The sequence below is a fragment of the Macaca thibetana genome, chromosome X (assembly GCF_024542745.1).
Source record: "Macaca thibetana thibetana isolate TM-01 chromosome X, ASM2454274v1, whole genome shotgun sequence".
Taxonomy (NCBI): domain Eukaryota; kingdom Metazoa; phylum Chordata; class Mammalia; order Primates; family Cercopithecidae; genus Macaca; species Macaca thibetana.
In genome coordinates this window covers 50,101,927-50,115,732 of record NC_065598.1, presented here as the reverse complement: position 1 = coordinate 50,115,732, position 13,806 = coordinate 50,101,927, and the positions used below count along the sequence as shown (strand labels likewise).

General features: G+C 42.5%; 1 protein-coding gene across 5 annotated transcripts in view; it reads left to right on the top strand.

Moving 5' to 3' along the window:
* The window catches only part of SHROOM4 (shroom family member 4), a 237,488-nt gene that overhangs the window by 211,582 nt on the left and 12,100 nt on the right, over window positions 1-13,806 (top strand). For all 5 annotated transcript variants that reach the window (XR_007722675.1, XM_050776814.1, XM_050776813.1 and 2 more), the window contains 3 exons: window positions 3,722-4,543; window positions 8,980-9,160; window positions 13,240-13,509. Coding sequence is in view for 4 of the 5 variants with exons in the window: in XM_050776814.1 (XP_050632771.1) it covers window positions 3,722-4,543; window positions 8,980-9,160; window positions 13,240-13,509 (1,273 nt within the window). In the remaining variant the exon portion in view is untranslated. The remainder of the gene's footprint in view (window positions 1-3,721; window positions 4,544-8,979; window positions 9,161-13,239; window positions 13,510-13,806) is intronic.

Sequence of the window (13,806 nt, the reverse complement as noted above, 5' to 3'; positions counted from 1 at the left end):
CACTGGAGTACATTGGCGCGATCTCAGTTCACTGCAGCCTCCGCCTCCCAGGTTCAAGCAATTCCCCTGCCTCAGCCTCCCGAGTAGCTGGGATTACAAGCACATGCCACTACATCTGGCTAATTTTTCTATTCTTAGTGGAGACAGGGTTTTATCATGTTGGACAGCCTGGTCTGGAACTCCTGGCCTCAAGTGATCCACCCACCTCAGCCTCCCAAAGTGCTGGGATTACAGGAGTGAGCTGCCACACCCGGTCTACAAGCTTTTCTTTAACTACTGCTTTAGTCACCCATATCCTCTAGCTTCTGATATTTCCATTGTTGTCATTTTCTAGGTATTCAACAATTTCAAATTAGATTTTCTCTTTGACTAAAGTGGAAGAATTTTTTCCCTCTTTATTCTCTACATGCTAAAGATTTTAATTTTCATTTTGTTATTAATTTCTAGTGTTACCATATTGTCATTAGAAAATATGGTCTGTACTACTTCCATTTTCTGGCTCAGTATATAGCCAATTAAAAATATACTCAATGGACCCTTGATTAAAAAAATATAGTCTGTTTCAGTATATGAAGAAATTTAGACTTTCTCATTATCTTAGTTTTTGACTGTCATGATCTGTCATCAGCTGAAACAGTCTCATATTTTGTTTCTACTTGTTTTCTACCTTTGCATTTCCTGTAGATTTTGCTTTAAGAATTTTTATGCTATGTTTTTTGGTGCATAAAAGATCAGAGGAGGTAGACCTTCATCATGTGTTCTAGTTGTTAACATTATAGTGCCCTTCTTTGTCTTATTTGTTGTATTTTGCCTTTAATTCAACTTATGTATTAAATGGGTATCATAATTTATTTTTTCTTTAATTTTGACCATAATTCCTTTGTTAAACATATTTATTGAACACCTACTGTGAGCCAGGCACTAGAAACCTATGAATGAGACAGACAAGATCCTGCCCTCATGGAGCTTACATTTTAGTTAGAGATTGGAACAGAAAATAATCAAGTAAAAATAGGTATGTGATATGATATTAGGTGGGGATGAAGATGAATACTCAAAAAATGAAGTAGAATAAGGATAATTAAATATAAGTTGCCTGTATTTTTGATAAACTAGTCAGGAAAGGCTTCTCTGCCCGGTACACGTTTGTCATTTTTTTACTTTCCATTTGTCCATCACCTTTGTGTGTGTGTGTGTGTGTGTGTGTGTGTGTGTGTGTGTGTGTGTCAGAGAGAGAGAGAGAGAATATGCCAGGTGGAACAGTTTGCACAAAAGGGATTGTTACAATCTTAATGATCTATAGGTTTGCAAAGGCCCAAATAAGAAAATAGTGGGTATGTCTGGATATGAATTTCTGATCCACATGAGTGGTGAGCTGACCAGAATGGGGGCGGGATAAGAGGAGAATCAAGGACATTTTGCCTTCCATTCTGTGTGAGTTTGGCTATCATTATGTGTATTCTTATTTTTTAAAGAAATATTTCCAATCTTCATCATGATTATTGAATGGATATTCTGTATGATGATTTAATTGAACCCCTGGAATTTCCTGTCGCTGGGCAGGACTTAGCATGATGCTGATTGCTCACAGGCTACAGCAGGAAACCAGATCTTGTGGCTTAGAGGGCTTAACTCTTTATACTCTGAGACTAAAGAGATGTCTTTTAACTTTAGTCAGTCTTTATTATACAGAAGTTTGAATTTTTATGTATATTCCAATAAACCTGGACTTATTTGGAGATTTTCTTCTATTGCTTATGAGAATCTTATTTCACTTCAAATGATAGTCTTTTTAATTTTCTGATAGGTTTTTCTTATGTTATGTATGTGCATAATATATACACATATAACATATATAATATATTAAAATTATATATACACACACACACACATATCCATGACTCTTGATCTGGAATTTATTTTGGTATATAAGATACGATGTAGCTCAAAAAAGCACTGCTTTGCAGTTATCTCAAAAAGATTTATTAAGTAATATTTCTTTATCTCCTTTTTGGGGGAAGATTATGTATATGACATTTTTATAGGTAGTCTGCTTTGTTTCTGAACTTTCTATTCTGTTTTGTTGATCAATAACACACTGTTTTAATTACAATTATTTTATGATATACTTTATCCCTTACTTACCCCCTCCCCCATTTCTTCTGAAGCAGAATACTCTTTAATATTATATCCTGCTTTCATTACAAGTTAATTTTCTAAAAATTCTGTAGTCAAATGTAGTTTAAAAATTCCTATTGAGAATTCTGATTGGAATTACATTAGAAGGAGTTTTTTGTTGTTGTTGTTGTTTGAGACAAGATCTTACTCTGTCACCCCAGCTGGAGTACAGTGGTGCAATGATGGCTCACTGTAGCCTCAACCTCCCAGGCTCAAGCTGTCTTCCCATCTCAGCCTCCCGTGTAGCTGGGACTAGAGGCACACACCATCATGCCCAGCTAATTATAAGAAGAAAAAAAAATTAGAGACAGGGTCTTGCTATGTTGCCCAGGGTAGTCTTGAACTCCTAGACACAAGTGATCCACCCACCTCAGCCTCTCAAAGTGCTGGGATTATAGGCATAAGCCACTGTGTCTGGCCAGAAAGAGATATTTTAAATCCAAAATAGCAGATAACTATGAATGACCTGTTTGGTGTTTTTTGTTACAAGTATAAAAACATGGAAAGTGTATATATCTAATTCATAATACAGGTTGCATCTAGAGAGACAGTAGGGGAATGGAAGTGGAGAGTTATGTGAAGGGTAGGTATTATTTCTTATTTCTTAAGAAAAATTCATGAAACATAAATGGCAAGGTGTTCAAACTTACTAAGCGGGTGATAGGTAGGAACATGGGTATTATAGCAATCAATCTCTGTACATTTCTAAATATTCGATTTTTTTTTTTTTTTTTTTTTTTTTTTCGAGACGGAGTCTTGCTCTGTCATCCAGGCTGGAGTGCAGTGGCGCGATCTCAGCTCACTGCAAGCTCCACCTCCCGGGTTCACGCCTTTCTCCTGCCTCAGCTTCCCGAGTAGCTGGGACTACAGGCGCCCGCCACCACGCCCGGCTAATTTTTTTTTTTTTTGTATTTTTAGTAGAGATGGGGTTTCACCTTGTTAGACATGATGGTCTCGATCTCCTGACCTAGTGATTCGCCCACCTCGGCCTCTCAAAGTGCTGGGATTACAGTGGTGAGCCACCACGCCCGGCCAAATATTCGAAATTTTTATAATGAAAAACAAACAAAAACAACAGATGAGGCAGGATAACCAGGCTTGTACGCCCCAGAAAACAGCATATGCAATCTGACTCCTATAAACAGACTGGGGTAGTGTGTGTATATCCAGACTTTGGAGCAAACTGTTCAAGTTCAAATCCAAGCTCTACCATGTACTAGCTTTATGACCCCAGGCAAGTTACTTAAATGCTCTATGCCTCAATTTCCCCAACTGTAAAATCAGTGCAATAGTAATAGCTACCTCCTAGGGTTATTGTAAGGATTAGATAAGTGAAGACATGGAAAACACTTAAACAGTGCCTAGTATTTAGTATATGCTCAGTAAGTGTTAGCTATCATTATTATTACTATTATTATTACATTTACTACACATACTACATTGTTTTGTGGACATTTTAAATTTTATATAAATGTTGTCATCCAAACTATGGGCCTATCTGCAACTTGCTTGTTTTTCTCAGTACTCATCTGATGTTTTGCAGGGAAATGGCTCATTCCAAGAATAGCTTTTCATGGGCAACCCCTTTCCATCCTTGCCTTGAGAACCCAGCACTGGACTTGTCAAGCTACCGAGCAATTTCTTCTCTTGACCTCCTTGGAGACTTCAAACATGCTTTGAAAAAATCAGAGGAAACTTCAGTTTATGAGGAGGGGAGCTCCCTTGCCTCCATGCCCCACCCACTGCGCAGCCGTGCCTTCTCAGAGAGTCACATCAGCTTGGATCCCCAAAGCACCCGGGCCTGGGGGCAGCATAGGAGGGAGCTCTTTAGCAAAGGCGATGAGACCCAGTCAGATCTTCTCGGAGCCAGGAAGAAGGCCTTTCCTCCTCCTCGCCCTCCTCCTCCCAACTGGGAGAAGTACAGGCTCTTTCGTGCAGCCCAGCAGCAAAAGCAGCAACAGCAGCAGCAACAGCAGCAGCAGAAGCAACAGGAAGAGGAGGAGGAGGAGGAGGAGGAAGAAGAAGAAGAAGAGGAAGAGGAGGAGGAGGAGGCAGAGGCAGAGGAGGAGGAAGAGGAGCTGCCACCCCAGTATTTCAGTTCAGAAACCTCTGGTTCCTGTGCTCTCAATCCCGAGGAGGTCCTGGAGCAGCCACAACCCCTCAGCCTTGGCCACCTGGAGGGCTCGGGACAGGGTTCACAAAGTGTCCCAGCAGAGCAAGAATCCTTTGCACTCCATTCCAGTGACTTCCTGCCTCCAATAAGGGGTCACTTGGGATCTCAACCTGAGCAGGCTCAGCCCCCTTGCTACTATGGCATTGGTGGGCTTTGGAGGACATCGGAACAGGAAGCCGCTGAATCCGCCAAGTAAGTACATATGAAAGATACGAGGCCTCTGAAGAGGCAGGCAACACAAGTTTGAATTTTACCTCCACCATTTCCTAACTGGATGACCTCAGGCTGGCCAATTAAATTGCTCCCAGCCTCAGTTTTCTTACCTGGAAAATGGGTATAATGATACTTGCATCACATGATTGTTGTGAATATTAAGATAATCTACATAAAGGATATAGCTCCATGCTTAGCACATAGCAGATACTCAGTAAATATCATGTTCTTATCCCTAAATATCTTTATTAAAATACTGTACTTTTCCTTAGTGTGTCTTCACGGTATCCATCACCATCAATTTCTGGCCCCTGATCCCAAAGGCATTGAACACTTGTTTCCTGTACTAGGTCTTTCCCAGAAACCTGGCTTGGGCATTTTTTCTGTCTTCTCTTCTGACTGCCCTCCAGAATAAGAGGCCAGCTCGCAACCTGACCTGCCTCTGCTCTAGGACAAGTAGCCTGGGCTTCTAAACTCTTCCCCCAACAACCGCCAGCATCACAGGTATTCCTGGGACTGGGTGCTTTATGCCTTGATAATTCCTTACAATAGTTAAGGACGTTCTTTTTCTCTTCCACTTTCTCCCCCTCCTTGTTTACCTGCCTCTTTGCATTCACGTGGGTGGGTAATAGGTGGTATTTGACAGGGTGAGCTGCCTGGGCAGGGAGGCCAAAGCAAGAGTGTGTTCTGGCAGCAGAACTGCCAGTGTTTGTTCACTCCACTGAGCCAGTTGTCATCTGCATGCCCTATAGTGCATGACTGGTTTTTTTTTAAATTTATTTTGCTCCAAAGCAAAAGCTCCAGGACCATCATTGCTATTATTGCTCAGCGCTCTGGCTGTCACCGGCTCCGCCTGCTCTCCTGTGGAGAGCTCAGCCCACTCTCTGCTAGGGCTGAGGTTCGGGAGGCAGGTGGCTTATGAGTGCTTTCTTTAACTCTCTTTATAGCAGGAATTTGCCTGAGACTTGTTGTGGTTAGAAGTACCTTGTTATCATGTCTTTTATTGACAGACAAATCTGTGAATTGGCTATCTGGAGCTAGTTGATCAGTTTTCCAGCCCAAGATGCCATAAGCACAGCATTTACAGGGCCTGGCTCCCAGGCACTGTAAGAATCCGTCCTTAGATCCCGTGTGGCTGCTTCTCAAGCTGTTCTTCTACCTGGGGAGCATTCTCATTGTAATTAGAAAACATTTTGTGAAAAATACCTGTGATTGTTATCTATCATAGCAGGGAAAAGGGAAAATGACCTCCAAATAGTAGGCACTTAACAAATATTTAAGAAGACAGAACACATAAATGAATGGATGAACATTTATTAAGTATTTATTATATACCAGATACTGCTAGATGTTATGTGTCCATTATTTCATTTAATCCTCCCAATAGCCCTATTAGCCATTATTATCCCCATTTGACAGATGAGGAAACTAATTCCAAGTTACACAGCAAAGATTCAAAGCCAGGGCTGTCTGACTCCAAAGCCAATGCTTACTTTGCCTTCCTAGGCAGCCTCTCCCAGAGAGATCTTGTTCTTCCCATAGGCCAGGAGTCACAGGGTCCTCTTCTCTACTGTAGGGCAAGGTGTACCAGAGGCAGCAGTTACAGGCCCTGGTTCTTCCTTCTTTATGTAGCTCACTTTGCCTTAGCACCTTGGTCAGACAGAAAGAAATCACTATTACTAGAGATCTTGTAACTTGCTCCAGAGATTTATTTTAAATGACTATGGGATGTAAGGGAAAACATTTGTTTGCACACAGCTCTGCTTGTGGCTACAAAATCAATTAGATGCTCCTTTGAGTGACGGAAATTTAAGGAACAGCATCATTCCCAACATAGCTAATATTTTTTTGATTGCTTACTATGTGCCATGCATTGTTCTAAGCACTTTGTGTATTAATTGATTTAATCATCAAAGTAAACCTGTGAAATAGTTACCATTCATCTTCTCCATTTCTTAGATGAGAAAGGTGAGGCCTAGGGAGATAAAGTAACTTTATCACAAGATCTCAGGTAGCTCACTATGCTTGCTGTATCATCCCAGGATCTCTGGGCTCTTGAAGAAGATTCTGTTCCAGACCCTAGGAGAGGACAGTGTCCTAGCCAGAAAGAAGCAGCTTTAAGATTTTGTAAGGGACATATAGATGCATAATATTTTGAATCTAAAATGCAAACAAAGACATCCTAATTTCAGCCAAGTTAAACTCTAGTACCTATATAACCTATATACTATTCTATTAAAAAATGCTGGGTACACACAGAAGCCAGTTAGTGGAATAATCAAGTATTATTTAAGTCTAATAACTCTGATTCAGGTATAGGTATAGCTTGCTTTATGGACTCTATGCATTTCCTCTCAGTGCCCTGTGAAAGGAATCCGATTTTTGCTTTGATGTTTACTATCAAATTCCAATTATGTTCTCATAGATCACCTATAATCCCTTCCTTGTTAATGGAAGTGATAAGGAAAGGATCCCTAGAACATAGTGCCTAATATGATATACTATAATATGATGCAGGGATGTTTATGCTGGGGAACTGAGTCTCCAAGTAGCACATCCTTTTTTTTCCTTTATAACACCTTCTGACACAGAACTTTCACACGCACCCTAGATATTTTTCTTGTAGATAGGAATTCCCTAAGTTCAGACCTTCATATTCCCTCCAGAATATTCTCTGTTATCTGCTAACATAGATATACTCCAGCCAGAAAATTCCTTACATGTAGGCTTTTATATGATCTCAAGTTGTCCCTTTGGCAGGATGGCATAGTGGCTTGAAGCACAGATTCTAGAGTCGGGTTGTCCAGGTGCAAATCGCAGGTCTGTCATTTAATGTCTGGTGACCTTGGGGAAGTCACTTTACCTCTTGTTGCCTCATGTTCCTTATCTGTATAATGGTTTTCATGAACATTCAATTGTATATTTATATACCTGTGTGTGTGTGTATCTATCTTAGGATGGTTTCTGGGGCATGGTAAGTATGGTGTGCATGTTAACTAGTATTGTTCTTTTATCAATGTTACAAGCTTGAAACTTACATATAAATGAATTTACCTAGGATAAAGAATATTGGTGTGCCAAACTTTCTTTTGTGTGATGAATTAGGAGACAGCATAACATGAATCAGTAAATAGCTGTGGAGCCTTTTAACCATTATTTTTGACCTTTATCTAAGAATTGCAAATAGCTGCAAAAATGACTAATGAGTTTCTCCTATTTTCCCTTTCAAACAGCTAGAGGTTAGTGAAGGGGTAGTGACACAAACAGGTGGAGGATGGGAGTGGCTAGCAGGCAGTGAGAATATAGTGAGGGTGGACCACTCCCTAGCATAAACCATGGGCGAAATGATTTGCCCCTCCGTCGCTGAGACCTGACATTGTAGCATTTCTCTCTACTTCCTTCCTCATACCAGACCGGAAGCTTTGATGGTAGAAGAGGCCAAACCCAAGCCAGTATGGAACCAGAACTACTTTTTTTCCTGAGAAGAAGTTCTATTTCATGAGCTGGGGCTCTGAGAAGCAATGCCTCAGCCCCACAGGCTTTGGTGAACCCAAGACAACAGGGTCTGCTGCTACACTTGTCAAGCCCCTGGGTGCCAACTGGTTCCATTTTTTTCCCCATTTCATTCTACAACCATGGAGGAGGCAGGAGCCATTGGGAATATGCCAGAAGTGGAGAGATGCTATCCCTTTTCAGGCTGAAGGCCTTCCCTACAGCAGGCAGTGTCAGAAGAGCTCATGAGATATGTGCTGGGCGGTGACAAGTCCCTGGCAGGGTGCTAACCACAGCTTCCAACATGGTGGCCACTGTTGAGGTCATGGGTGACCTCTTTGCTATGGGAGATCTGCAGCAGAGGGTCCATTTCAAGTAGGAGTGGCATTGGAAAAGAGAAAATGATGCGAGTGTCCAGGAAAGCCACAGGGTGCCTTTGTATGCAAGACGACTAGATAGAGCCAGGATGGGTTGAGATCCAGGCGTAGGTCTGAGGGAGGCCAACAGGCTTGGAGAACCAATAGCTAAAGTCTCAAATACTTCTCTACCACCTAGCCCCTACTTTGGGATCCACATACTGGGGCCATGCACCAAAGGGATGGTGATCAGAAGTCCAGAACTTTTAGGGCCTGCCAGTTTTTCTGGATTTTAATTGAGTGTTAATGACCAAACCATATGATCTCGAAAGAAGTCCCCCTAGCCGATGAAGTCAGGAGCATGGAAATAGCCTTCTAAGTTCTTAAAACTTGCCTTAACTCCAGTTTGCCTTCATGTGGCCTGTTTACGTTTGAACAGTGCCTTCTCTATTTTTCTCAGCTCCTTGGTGAAGCAGGGTTCCATTTTTCAGATGGAGTAAGTAAAAAGCAGAAATGTCAGCAATCTCTCAGCAGAGGTGCTCAAATGGTCATTCTTTCTTTCCACAGACAAGAGTTTCAGCCCTTTTCGCCTCCTCCAGGGGCCCCAGCAATCCCTACCTCTTACTCGGCTTATTACAATATTTCTGTGGCCAAGGCAGAGCTGCTGAACAAACTGAAAGACCAACCTGAGATGGCAGAGATTGGCCTAGGAGAGGAGGAAGTTGACCATGAACTGGCTCAAAAAAAGGTAAAGTGTTTTGATGTGCCCTAGAGATTTTCAGAATTTAGCTTGAATGTGTCTGGAGGATGACCAGCCTTCTACACTCTCTAGAACATCTTGCATTCCCATATTTTCAGTATGGAAATCATACAGCCTCTCTGGGTTTCTCACAGATCCAATTCCAGTCTATTTTTGATCCAGTCAATAATAATAATAACAGTCATAATCATCATTATTATCTCTGTGATCCTTAGAACAACCCAACAAGGGCGGGGTGCGGTGGCTCATGCCTGTAATCCCAGAACTTTGGGAGGCCAAGGCGGGTGGATCACCTGAGGTCAGGAGTTTGAGAACAGCCTGGCCAACATGGTGAAACCCCGTCTCTACTAAAAATACAAAAATTAGCCAGGCATGGTGGCGGGCACCTGTAATCCCAGCTACTCGGGAGGCTGAGACAGGAGAATTGCTTGAACCCGGGAGGCAGAGATTGCAGTGAGCTGAGATCGCGCCACTGCACTCCAGCCTGGGCAACAAAGAGTGAAACTCCGTCTCAAAAAAAAAAAGAACAGCCCAACAAGGCAGATATTATTATCCCTTTTTTACTAGTTGAAGGGACTAATTTGCCCAGGGGTTACAGACTAAATGGTAGATCCAGCACTTAAAGTCAAGACGGTCTGAATTTCTACTCTGCAGTACATGCTGTCTCTCTGAATTAAGCCAGCCTTGTAAGTAATTCACTACCCAGGGCACATCAGAGTTTCTGCCAGTGGGCTCTTCTAACCAATGGCAGTGCCATTGGTTTTTGTTCTTTGTGCAACTTTCTGGGAGACAGAAGAGACTAAAATAAGGACAAATTATAGGCTGGCAAACTTTGGTATTTATTTGCAAGGATAGTCAATTATGTCTTAAAAGTACAAAATAGTTAAGTGGAGATGATGATGTTGTTGTTGTTCCAAAGCTTTCCTTTCTTTGTCTAAGTACCACTAGTCTGGTTTTCTAATGGAATTCTTGGAATCACTTTGCCCTCCCTGCACTTACCTATTGTATTTCATAAGTAAATAGGGTTGTCATGGCAACCTCAAAGGCTCAATTTACCTCTTTGTGGACATCTGAACTCATTGTAGATTGTTCTTCTGCCCATATTTCTTTCAGGACATGACCCGTAGAAAGGTAAAGGGCCATTTGCAAGAGTCCTTCCTCCAATTTTCCATCTGAAGCAAAATGTCAGGGGAAGAATTGGAAGCACGGTGGTGTTAAAGTTTTATTGATGCAGATGTCTGCTTCCTTGGATTCCATGTTCCCTGAGCAGGGGTACTCCTAGCTTACTCAGGGCCTGGCGTCTACGGGGACAAACCTAACAAAAGAAGTCTGACCAGGAAAAGAGAAAGATGATCAGAAATGGCAGAGCACAGAACAATAGAAAGTGAACTCAAGTGATTGTGGGTGGGCTATGACAGTTTTTGTCTCTGAGGAAGAAAGGTGAGGAATGTCACCAATTTGCGACGTCCCAGAAAAAAAACAACTCAGCTCTGGCTGAATCTGTGATGACTCCACAACTCTATCTACCATACTTCCCCAGGATTGAGGTTCAGGTTGTAGAGCACAAGTTCCAAGAAATAAAGGGCTCTCTCCACTTTTATCCTTCCATCTATCCCTGGAGCCTGGGAACTGGGATGGGAAGGTGATTTTCCAAGTGGATCATTTTCCAGATGGCCCCCAGCCATCCTTTGTCCCCAGCATTGACTTTTATTTGGGAGAGCAGATGGTGGGAATATAACTGGCAGCCTCTTGGCATCTAATTGTGTTGCCTTATTCATATCACTGATCCCCAGTTCCCAGTGGGTTTTGGAATTTTCCCCAGATGCAAACCTATTATACTTCAGACTGAGATCATGGTGATCTCCTGACTTTTGAAGAGTTCTGAAATATGACAACAGGTCTTGGAACCTGGAGGAGGCTTTCTTAGTCTTGGTCACTTTGGACATCTCTAAATGAACTACTAGAGAGGAATACATTCCAGAAAACTACAAGCCTGTGGTCCCAGTGCTTGGGCTAGAATAAGATTAAAACATACGCTGAAGCATACTCCTATGTACAAAATAATTTAATTTAATTCTCATAACAACTCTATGAGGTAGGTCCTCTTGTTTTCCTAGTTTTTAGATGTGGAAATTGATGTGCAGAGAGGTTGAGTAATTTGCTCAAGGTTGTATATAATACCACTGCTTTGCGGCAGAGCAGGAGTTCAAACTCTGGTAGTCTGGCACTGGAGTCTCTGTGCTCTTAACCACAAAGCAATACTGGCTACAGAGGCTATGGGCAGCCTAGGACAGGGCCATTCTTGTCATAACCTTGCAGCTAGACGAGTATCTATTAGCTTGGAGTATGTTGTAGAACTAATTTAATAATAATAATAGCATTAGTAAACATGCATTGTGCATTTAAGTGCCAGTCATAATACTAAGTCTTTTACTTATGTGGTTTCATTTAACCATCAGAAAATCTCTGGAGTTGGGGAGGTGTCCACTTTACAGATGAGGAAACAGAAGTCTTAGTGGGATTAGGTATCTATCCTAAGGCCATAGGGTTTGGAGGTGGAATTGGAATTCAGATGTCCCTGATTCTAAAACTCCACTGTACTTCCCTGTGACTGTACTCACCTATAGGGGAGACAAATCAGAAGACACAGACAGCACTTCCCTTAAGAAACTTACAATCAATAGCAGGTGAGGGATCAGACACACACACAGAATAGAAAGTGAGGAACTTCAAGTTACACTGTAGAGTTCTAATTCTAAAATACTTAAAAGCGCAGACAAAAAAAGATCACTGAGAGAAGACTTACAGAGGAGGACTTCCTGTGGGGGAGGGGAGGGGAGGGGAGGGGCAGAGCTGTCCCCTGAAGAAATTTAGGAGTAACTAAAATGAAGAAAGAGATAAAGAGTAGGTGGAACTGCATAAGCTACTCAGGAACACAAAAATGAGCGTTTTGTGAACACAGAGGAGAGTGGGGAGCTAATTCTGAAAGGCTCTGAGGAGGGACATTAGAATGGCAAGGTGGGGCCAGACTGAGTAATAAATAATAGCAGCCTAGCTTTTATGCAGCACTTACTATAGGCCAAGCACTTTGCATGCGTAATCACATTGACTCCTTATTATGACTCAAGGCAGTGGGTAAAGCAATTATCCCCATCCTACAGATAAAGAAAGTGAAGCTCAATAATGTCAAGTTACCCAAAGTCCCACAGCTATGAAGTGGCAAAGCTATAAGTCAAACCCAGTCGTTTTAACTCCTGAACTCACAGTCCTACCAAAAGGCCTCAAAAGCCGAGCTAAGGAAGCAAAGATCTAGCAAAGTGCCATGAACTTGAGAGGTACTTAAATGGATTGAAGGAGAATGAATGAAGTGATAGGCAAATACCTTAGGGCAAATGCTTTTCTATCCTAGGCTCTCACAAGGACTGTAGCTCCTATTTATTAAATAGTCCCAGGAAGGGACTGGGTGCAGAGGCTCACACCTGTGATCCCAGCATTTTGGGAGGCTGAGGGGGGCTGATCACTTGAGGTCAGCCTGGCCAACATCATGAAACCCCATCTCTACTAAAAATACACACACACACGCACACACACAATTAGCCCTGGCATCCATGACATGCACTTGTAACCTCAGCTACTTAGAAGGCTGAGACACAAGAATCGCTTGAACCTGGGAGGCAGAGGTTGCAGTGAGCTGAGATGGTGCCACTGCACTCCAGCCTGTGCAACAGAGCAAGACTCAATCTCAAAAAAAAAAAAAAAAAAAAAAAAAAAAAGTCCCAGCAAGTATTTATTAAGTTGCATTTGGTAAATGAAGCTTAGTGCATGGGTACCACTTACCCAATGCCAAAAACTTTGGTGGTGACATGGAGATCCCTGCCAGATGGATAGAAGGCGCTTGCCCAAAAGACTGGAGTTGCTCATGACTTGCCCAAGTTTCCTTTGTTTCCAGTGACTAGGATAGAGCCCACCATCTGTTCCTTGGATTCCAAAACAGAGGTTACAGGCACAAATCAGTTTCTGTTGATTCCCATTCTCATCCTTTGTCTTCTCCTATTTAATTCCCCTAGATACAGCTTATTGAAAGCATCAGCAGAAAACTTTCTGTCTTGCGGGAGGCCCAGCGAGGGCTGCTAGAGGACATCAATGCCAATTCTGCCCTTGGGGAGGAGGTGGAGGCCAACTTAAAAGCCGTCTGCAAATCCAATGAATTTGAAAAGTACCGCTCGTTTGTTGGGGACCTGGACAAAGTGGTCAACCTGTTGCTGTCACTCTCTGGACGACTGGCCCGGGTGGAGAATGCTCTCAACAGCATCGATTCAGAAGCCAACCAGGAGAAGGTAGAGTTGGGGTCTCTGGGGTGTGGGTAGAGGGAAATACCATTTATTTCTTCTCAAGGCTCCCTCTTTCAAGTTGGGCTACTATGGGAAACAGTAGAACATAGGGTTAAAAGCGTGTGAGCACTGAGGAGGGGCATGGTGGCTCATGCCTATAATCCCAGCACTTTGGGAAGCCAAAGCAGGCAGGTTGCTTCAGTCCAGGAGTTTGAGACCAACCTGGGCAACTTAGTGAATCCCCATCTCTACTAAAAATACAGAAATTAGCCTGACATGGTGGTGCATGCCTATAATCCCAGC